The 9,893-nt window shown below is 46.2% G+C and overlaps 1 protein-coding gene across 1 annotated transcript; it reads right to left on the reverse strand.

Annotated features, from left to right (window-relative positions):
- Positions 1-4,322: 4,322 nt before the first annotated feature.
- On the reverse strand, positions 4,323-8,264 carry LOC118898133 (C-X-C chemokine receptor type 2). The gene is made up of 2 exons (XM_036858110.1): positions 8,224-8,264; positions 4,323-6,268 (listed from the first exon to the last, which is right to left on the reverse strand). Exons 1-2 carry the CDS (start codon positions 8,237-8,239, stop codon positions 5,178-5,180), a joined length of 1,107 nt encoding a protein of 368 aa, XP_036714005.1. The 5' UTR covers positions 8,240-8,264; the 3' UTR covers positions 4,323-5,177.
- Positions 8,265-9,893: the final 1,629 nt, after the last annotated feature.

Below are 9,893 nucleotides of genomic sequence, written 5' to 3' on the forward strand. Positions count from 1 at the left end.
AAAGACCTAATAATTGGAGAAAGGTGTCATGCTCATGGATTGGAAGACTCAATGTTATTAAGATGTCAACTTTTTCCAAATTGATCTATAGATTCAACATAATGCAGATCAAAATCCCAGCAGGACATTTTATAGAAATTAGCAATCAGATTCTAAAATTTATCTGGAAATGTAGTTAAAGCTTTTTAGAAAAAAAGAGCAGGCATAGTAACCTGCCCAGATTGGAACAGGGGTATAAAGGGCTCTAGGCAAGGGGTCTCCAAGAAAGAAAAAAAAATTATAGATTATCAGATGTTTATTACCTTGATTATCTGATGACTGTGAATGTACTGAGGGAGACATTTGAGAGTGATGTAATGAAAAGTACATGGAATAATCCTATCATTAATTCTAAGGAAAACAAAACTTGGACAAAAAAAGGAAGTATAAACATTGCACCCAACTGTGAAGTGTTTTTTTATATAGTCATTTTAACTAAAACATTGAATGCTGATTTAACCAAAAAAGTGTGTTATCCATGTCCTGGAAGAAAGGAAGAGGCAGTATTTGTGTTTGCTTGGACAGGAGTAAAAGCAAGAGAGAGTGTGAGAGAGTGTTAAATCTTCATAAGCCAAGGTTGAAAGTCAATAGATGATATCTAAAAGTCAGAAAAAAATCTCAAGAGCTAGCAGAATAAGCATGATATTTAGAAATATGTAGACCTCTATTGAATGAAACAGCTATGCGAGTTGAAATTTGTTGCCTTTGGACTTCCCTGGTGGCGCAGTGGTTAAGAACCTGCCTGCCAATGCAGGGGACACAGGTTCGATCCCTGGTCCAGGAAGATCCCATGTGCTGTGGAGCAACTAAGCCCATCATGCACCATAACTACTGAGCCTGCGCTCTAGAGCCCGCGAGACACAACTACTGAGCCCGCGTGCCACATCTACTGAAGCCCACGCGCCCATGCTCTACAACAACAGAAGCCACTGCAATGAGAAGCCCACGCATCGCAACAAAGAGTAGCTCCCACTCGCTGCAACTAGAGAAAGCCCGCGAGCAGCAATGAAGACCCAACGCAGCCAAAAATAAATAAATAAATTTATTTTAAAAACAGAAAGAAAGTTGTTGCCTTTGCCTGGGAAAAGTGGGGCAGGAGGGCTGCTTCTGGTTTTCATTATAAGCTTTATAAAGCTATTTCACTTTTTTAAACAATGTAGGTGAAATACTTTGATAAAAAAGAAAAACTAATTTTAGAAAGTTTGCATTAACATATTCTGCTTATTTTTATTTTTTTAATTCTTTAATTCATTTCTACCCTCAGGCTTGGAAGAAGAATCCTGAGTTTAAAAACAGAATACCAGGATAGATAAAAACAGTCGTGGTGAGGGCTCAGCTGTTAGCCACTTGTGGCTTTCTGGGTCACACCCAGAGATCTTTGGCCTCTCCAACCTCTGCATAGAACTAGCAAAGGCTGTACAGGCATACCTCCTCGTTTCACTGTGCTTCACTTTTTTGCTCTTCACAGATACTGCATTTTTCACAAATTGAAGGTTGGTGGCAACCCTTGCCCAGAGCAAGTCTATTGGCGCCATTTTTCCAACAACATTTGCTCACTAGTGATCTTTGCTGTTACTGTTGCAAAAAGATTATGACCCACTGAAGGCTGAGATGATGGTTAGCATTTTTTAGCAATAAAGTATTTTTAATTAAGATATGTACATTTTTTAGACATAATGCTATTGCACACTTGATAGACTACAGTATAAACATAACTTTTATATGCACTGGGAAACCAAAAAATAAAAAATTCAGGTGACTCACTTTATTTCTATATTCGCTTTATTGCGGTGGTCTGGAACCAAACTTGTAATATCTCCAAGTTATGCCTGAACTCTTCATTATTTCTTGGTTCATGGTTATCTCTTGGAATATATCTCTGGGAAGACCCTTAGACCAAAGAGGAGACGGTCGATTTATTTCATCTGCATCTATGTGTCTTTTCAGCCGCTGGAAGACCCTAATTAAAATGCAAGTTGCTGGGAAAGGAGCAATCTTAAACCCCTATGGAATAAAATACAGATTATCAATTAATATTTTTGCTGGGACCACTAAGAATAGGCCACTTGATAGGGAGGCAAGGGGTGGTGAGGAGGCTGTGGTTGGTAAGAAGGGGAACAGTGTAGGGGGAAATAGTATAATTCAACGTTATTACTTGGAGGCTGGAACATTTTAACCAAGCCCACAAAACAAATTTTCAAAATTTAAAATCAGCAAGCGGGCTTCCCTGGTGGTGCAGTGGTTGAGAATCCGCCTGCCAATGCAGGGGACATGGGTTCGAGCCCTGGTCTGGGAGGATCCCACATGCCGCGGAGCAACTGGGCCCGTGAGCCACAACTACTGAGCCTGCGCGTCTGGAGCCTGTGCTCTGCAACAAGAGAGGCCGCGATAGTGAGAGGCCCGCGCACTGCAACTAGAGAAAGCCCTCGCACAGAAACGAAGACCCAACACAGCCAAAAATAAATAAATAAATAAATTTATTTATTTTAAAAAATAAAAATAAAAAAAATAAAATCAGCAAGCATTGGGACTTCCCTAGAGGTCCAGTGGTTAAGATTCAGCGCTTCCACTGCAGGAGGTGTGGGTTTCTATCCCTGGTTGGGGAACTAAGATCCTGCATACCTCATGGTGCAGCCAAAATATAAAAAAATAATTTTAAAATAATTTTAAAATCAGCAAACATTGTGCAAAACATACAGTCACATCCCAATCCCTGTTCCCTCTATAATCCTTGATGTTTACCCCATCCCTAACCCCAGTTCCATCCCTGACTCTCTCCCATCTCTGACCACCCCCCACTCCTCTCCTAAGGTGCACCCCATCCCTGATCCCAGCCCCGTCCTGGACATGGAGCTCCTTCCCAAGGTGAACCATCTCCCTAACCTTGACCAGATGTCTAATCCTTACCCTATCTAGTGATCGGAACACCAGTTTCTGATATTTTCATATACTGTGTTACTTCAGTACCAACATCTTGGCATTCTTACAGATCTGAAATCCAAATCATTGAGCTATACCCAGAGAATTACACACTGCATTAAAAAATCTAACTGAACAATGTTGCATTTGTTTGAAGAGAGTTCTGACTACATCCCTGACCTGTTTAAAACACTTCCAAGTTATTTATTGCTGTTTGATTCCCACTTCACAGGTTACTAGTGAGGCCAAGCATCTTTTCAGATGTGTATTAGTCATTTGTATTTTCCCAGGCCCGATACGGATCCTTATTTACTTACTGAAGCCCCTGATGGAGTTGTCTTTAGGGCAGCAGAGGATGAAGGAAGGTGAGCACTGAGTCACACAGTAGAAGAGATGGAGAGGGGATTAAGGGAAGGAGGGAGAGGAAAGGGAGGTTTCCAGGCCCAGTTCCCAGCCTTCCTCCCTGGATACTTTCTACATTCTTCTGTCTTCTCTCCTGAATCAGATGTATCTCTTAGGGCTTGAGCCCTTAACTCCTTCCTTGCCAACCTACTTGTAGAGTCTCAAGCTGGACAGGCAAAGGTGTCTCCATCCTGGCCCCTGGAAGAGCACCTTAGACAATACTCCAGAGAAGATGGTGACCCTACTGGTGATGTCTTTCGCTGCAGCCACTAACCAGACTAAATAGTAGTGGCCACTACTGTAGCCACTTACCCATCCCTGACATTCACTTCATTTCTAACACCCCTCCCACACCCCCACTTTCATCCCATTCCTAAGCCCTACTCCATACCTGCTCCCAACCCCAACTCCAACCTCCCTGAATCTCACTCACCCCATCCCAACCTCCCTGAATCTCACTCACCCAGTCCCCAGACTCAGTCTATTTCTGGATCTCTCCTTATTCCTGACATTCCTGACCAGGGAAGCCCCCATTGAATAGTCTTGGCACCCTTGTTTAAAGTTATATGACCAGGGACTTCTCTGGTGGCACAGTGGTTAAGAATCCGCCTGCCCAGCGCAGGGGACACGGGTTCGATCCCTGGTCCAGGAAGATCCCACATGCCACGGAGCAACTAAGCCTGTGCACCACAACTACTGAGCCTGCACTCTAGAGTCCGTGAGTCACAACTACCGAGCCCATGTGCCACAACTACTGAAACCCGAGCGCCTAGAGCCCATGCTCCACAACGAGTGAAGCCACTGCAGTGAGAAGCCCGCGCACCACAATGAAGAGTAGTCCCCGCTCGCCGCAAATAAAGAAAAGCCCACGCGCAGCAACGAAGACCAAACGCAGCCAAACAAATTTTTAAATAAATAAATAAAGTCATTTGACCATTTATGGTTTATTCTGGGCTCTTTATTCTCAGGTCCTTTTTATCCTTTGGCTCCACCAGCCTAAGTGTGTTGGGCACACTTTTTGCCTCATTGTCATAAAGTGACTGGCTCAGCTCTACACATCATATCCTATAACCGTATTCAAAGGCAAGAACCAAGGATATGTATGTGTGTGTGTGTCTTTTAAATCAGGAATATATCCCAGGAGTCCCCTGGTCACAGTAGACTTCCTCTTAAGCAACAGTGCACTGAAGCCAGTTTGTGAAAGCAGATTATTACATTATCTAGATTTTGTGAGCTTGTTGCTAAACACCACCACCCTTGAAATCGGCCATGGTAAGAGCATTTATTTACACCACAGAACATTAAGACTTTCTCCCAGGAAAGTGGTTTACCAGCACACTATTGCCTTTGAGTCTTACTAATCAGAACCAAATGATATGGCCACTCCTAGTTTAAGGGAGTCTTAGAAAGTGAGTATCTGTCATTTTCAGCCTCTCTCAAGGGAGGTGGACTTCGTTAGCAGGCAAGGAAAGGGAGAGTTGGGGAAGCAACCAATGGTGTTTGACACTAATGCCTCCCAATGGTGGGAAATTTTTGTAATCACTTAAAAGAATATCTTCAAAGAATGTCTGCCAGAAGACAGAGTGCCGTGGTCTCAGTGGTAGGATGGACTGAGCTCTAGCAGTTGACATGGTAATTACGGTAAGAGATGGGGGCCAGGGCTTTCGAATCCATAGCTGGGGGCCTAGTAAGGATGTGGCCTCAGCAACTTCCTGTAACCACAATGGGGGGCTGCCTTGACACAAGGCTGTGAGCAGCCAGAGGACATGCGGCTTGGGGCGGATGCTGAAGGGAAGGGGGGAGCCCTGCGCGCGGTCTCAGAGGGTAGTAGAAGTGTTCCCCGAAGAAGAGCCAACAAAGGAAGGCCTGCCGTCCTTGACCAAGAACTCCTTGCTGACCAGGCCATGGATGGCCATGATTCTGAGGAGTCCGTGGCGAAACTTCTGGCCAATGAAGACGTAGATGAGAGGATTGAGGCAGCTGTGGAGGAAGCCCAGGATCTCGGTGGCATCCAGGGCCCGGCCAATGTCATTGCGGCGCTCACAGGTCTCTGCGATCACCCGGACCCTCATGAGGGTGTCTGCAACCAGGACCAGGTTGTAGGGCAGCCAGCAGAGCAGGAAGACGAGCACGACAGCAAAGATGACCCGCATGGCCCGGTGCTTCTGCCCCATGTGGGCCGCAAAGAGCGTGCGCAGGGTGAGTCCGTAGCAGAGCAGCATGACCAGCAGGGGCAGGAGGAAGCCAAAGGTCTGGGGCAGGACCCGCATCACCATCCGCCATTTCGTCGTATTGGCACCCATGTCCTCGTAGCAGACTGGGCTGGAATAGGGTGGTTGATAAGCCTCACGGAAGACGAAGATGGGCAGGGCCAGGATCAAGGACAGGACCCAGATGCCTAAACATATGAACTTGACCCAGTGCCGTTTGTGGGTCAGCGTGCGTGTGGCATGGACAATGGCCAGGTAGCGGTCCACGCTGATGCAGGCCAGCAGTAGAATACCACTGTAGAAGTTGACTTCCTTCAGGAGTGAGACCACCTTGCACAGGGGTGTGCCAAAGATCCAGCCCTTTGCCTTGGAGGTGGCCCAGATAGGCAAGGTCAGGGCGAAGAGCAGGTCAGCCATGGCCAGGTTCAGCAGGTAGACATCGGTGACAGAGCGGCCCACCCGGCTGTATAAGATGACCAGCATCACCAGGGAGTTTCCCAGGAGGCTCAGCAGGAAGACCAGGGCATAGATGATGACCACAGCATACTTGTTGAGTGTCTCAGTGTCCATCTTACAGGGACTATAATAATGTTCTTCTGTGGGTGGCGTGCCGGTGAAATTTGCAAACTCATCCTCAAACAACTGCCACAAATCGGTGTAATTAAATAAATCTTTCAGGATGATAGTCATGGTTTGATCTGGTTGAAAGATTAGAAGGAAGGAAAGGTGATTTAGTAACTCAGATTCAAGTCACTCTCATCAAGGATGTGATAATGGGACTTCCCTGGTGGTGCAGTGGATAAGAATCCGCCAGCCAATGCAGGGGACACGAGCTTGAGCCCTGGTCCAGGTAGATCCCACATGCTGCAGAGCAAATAAGCCCACACCCCACAGCTACTGAGTCTGCGCTCTAGAGCCCGTATGCCACAACTACTGATCCCACATGCCACAGCTACTGAAGCCCACACATCTAGAGCCTGAGCTCTGCAACAAGAGAAGCCACCGCAATGAGAAGCTTGCACACCACAACAAAGAGTAGCCCCAGCTAGCCACAACTAGAGAAAGCCCGCGCAGCAATGAAGACCCAATGCAGCCAATAAATTAAGTAAGTAAGTAATTAATTAAAAAGGACGTGATAATGGTTACTGGGATATCTTCTGCTTCTCTTCTAGTTTGGTAGCTGGAGATCCCTTCTTTCATCTCTATCTCGGTCTGCTTTAGAGATCAGCTTCAACGTGTTGTCAACTTTCCATAACTCTGAGGCTTGAGTGTGGGATAAGACAGACTACAGGGAAAAACCTCTGCTGTTGGTCGGCCCTACAACGGCATCAACTCTACCTATAATACTGCCTCTGTGCTCTCTTTGGCTTTCTCCATCCTCAGCCATGTCTGTGCATTCAGATGGGAGGACCAGCTTGGTCCTATACATTCATGGGAGGGCCAGAATCAGGCAAAATGGAAGGAGGAAAACCTTCCTCAGATGTCTTCATCTGCTCAGATGTCCCTTTCTATGTTATCTCCCCTCCGTGCCGTGCAGCCTATGAGATCCCAGTTCCCTGACCAGGGATCGAACCCAGACCCCAACAGTGAAAGCGCTGAGTCCTGACCACAGGACTGCCAGGGAATTCCCTCCCTGATTCTTGTTTAACCTTCTTAAAATCTACTGAGGGAAGAAAATGATAGCAATGGATTGCATTAAAGTGTATTTTAAGGGACTTTCCTGGCGGTCCAGTGGTTAAGACTCCATACTTCAATCCCTGGTTGGGGAACTAAGATCCCACATGTCGTGCGGCGCAGCCAAAAAAACGAGTGTATTTTAAGCCTTTTCTCTAAGGGAGCAATAAATGTTTGGGTCCTCTGTCTAAAGGAAGTGTAAGCATTTCAGAGAAGCCCCCATCTTGGTCCATGAAATCACCCCCTAAACATCCACAGAATCGTTCAACAGTTTTCAAATATCTTTTAAAATTGTGAAACATTTGCTGAAGCAAAATCTTACCAGCAGCCCAGTATGTAAAACAGATAAAAACTCATCTACTGGGGAGGGAGGGTGTGCCGCTCTCTCCATCCAGACAGCCACTATGGAGGTTCCCACAAAACCCCCAGGGCTCTTCCGAGAACAATCTGAAAACCTATGAAAAGTTACCAAGACTGGAAATAAGGATATCTGGTATCCAGTCCTCACTCTATCCTGATTTTGTCATTAATGAGTTACATGACCTTGATTGGGTCCTTTTACCTCTACAGATTTCCATTTTCTCATCCAAATTGAGGGAGGCAGAGTAAATAACCCCTGAGATGCTTCCAAGCCTGAAGTTCTATGAGTTCATTTCGATTCACACATTTTAATATCCCTGCCAGGACTGCATTTTCACAGAAGACAAAGTCTTAGGGCAAAGCAATAAACATCAGGTTGGGGAAAGTCATCCTCTTGCCTGTAAAAGGGAGAGGTATGAAAGGAGGAGATGAGAAGGCTGTGGCCTCCTTGTCACCATGTATAAGGACAGGGTTGAATACACGGTCGCAAGGGAGGAGGCAGGGAGTCAACTGAGCAGAAGTCACAGGTCCCAGAAAAATGGATGCATTTTCTAAAATACAGTCAAACCAAGTCACCCTGCCCCAAAGAAAGGCCTGGCAAACAGAGGTGGCTTCCTACCTGAGTCACTGGCCATGTGTGTCCAACCGTAAGAGCCTGGAATTCAGAGACCAGAGTGACTTAACACTGAGAGAGAACTTGATTAATAAAATGAGATAGGGAAGGCACGTCACAGCCCAGCTCCTCCCTGAGCCCTGCCCATGTCTATATTTGGAGAACAGGTTAAGTCAAGCGATCACAGGGCATCAGAGACTCCCAGGGTCCACACGTCCAAGCAGGGGAACCAGGCATGAAGATGGAGTTCAGGGTCCATTATCTGAATTCTCCACTCTGTAAATGACTAGTTTTACTGTCTTCCTTTTCTTGCATTTACTTCCATTTATTTCCAGGCAAGCTTCCACCTTGCCTGACATGAATAAAGGGCAAAAGACTTGACTTTGCATGGTAGAGACTTCAGAATGAATTCAAAGTAGGAGGGCCTTGTAGGAGTCCTCCACTAGGGGGGACTAGGGGGCAACCCAGTGGGAAGGAGGTAGAAGATTGCACTTGACCTGTGTTTGGACAGCAAGCACACAATTATTACTTAAACTCCAGACTTCTTTGGGAAGCTTTGGTGGAGAAAGCTTGTTGGCCCATGAAATCACACCCTAAACAGTTTTCAAATATCTTTTAAAATTGTGAAACATTTGCTGAAGCAAAATCTTTGTTGGTGGAGCTTTGGAGGGAGAACTAAACCCCCTCCACTGCCAGTCGCTCCTTGGTACAACCACTGCCAACTCACGACTGTTGATTAGAATGGCCCTGAGGCTGGGGGCCACTCCTGGAATCTGGCTGGACCACAGGGAGACCATCGGAGCTGCGGCAGTCGGTGAATGGAGGAGTGGGGGTCATGTCATTCTTCCCACTTTCAGTAATGATGGATGGCATCTCTGGGAACCTGCCTCAGCTGCTCACAGCAGCTAATGTCTGTCCCTTAGCTTTACCTCTGGTACTTTAGTCACTTCTCCATTATAACATGAACCCTATCGTTCTGTAATGATGTGTTTACAAGTCAGCCTGTCCCACTAGACCGTGGGCTGCCAGAGACCCTCTCCAATTTTCTGCCAGGAAACAGAGTGAGTGCTCACTCAATGGTTGTAGAATAAACGACATTAGTCATGTCTCCTTTGATTCATGCATCGTGGATCCCCACCATGATTCAGGGTGTCTATCACTTGAAGCCACACAGTCTATATAAGGTGCGCCTGAAAGCTGCACTTCCATACAGCCGAGCTAGTCTGCCTGCCCTTTCCAAACCATCCTCTACTCTTTAGAGTTGGTGCTAACCTATGCAAGCGTAAATCCGGCCCCTACCACCAATGCCGAATTTATCATGGCACTGGTACCTACAATTCTGCCACGGGCAAGCATATTTCTTAAACTAAGTCATGCTCTCCTCCTGGGTTCTCTTATCCTTTATAAGTAATAGCAGGAAGTGTAAGGAGACAATTGCCCTGGGGTTACCCATGCTTTGCTTTTACAGGTGTTGACCAATTGTGATCTGATGCCTAAACTAGAAAGAACTTGAAGATGGGGTAGTCCCTCGAGGGAGCAGACATTACTCCTATTAATCATCTAGGGAAAAGGTAGCTCCTGGAGCAGAAGATAGGGAACACAAGAGAAAACAGACTGCCCAAGTTGTGTACTGCCAAAGCCTATACCCACTCAAGTGCAAGCTGAGAGAGTATTTG

The sequence above is a fragment of the Balaenoptera musculus genome, chromosome 7, assembly GCF_009873245.2.
Source record: "Balaenoptera musculus isolate JJ_BM4_2016_0621 chromosome 7, mBalMus1.pri.v3, whole genome shotgun sequence".
NCBI classification, from domain to species: domain Eukaryota; kingdom Metazoa; phylum Chordata; class Mammalia; order Artiodactyla; family Balaenopteridae; genus Balaenoptera; species Balaenoptera musculus.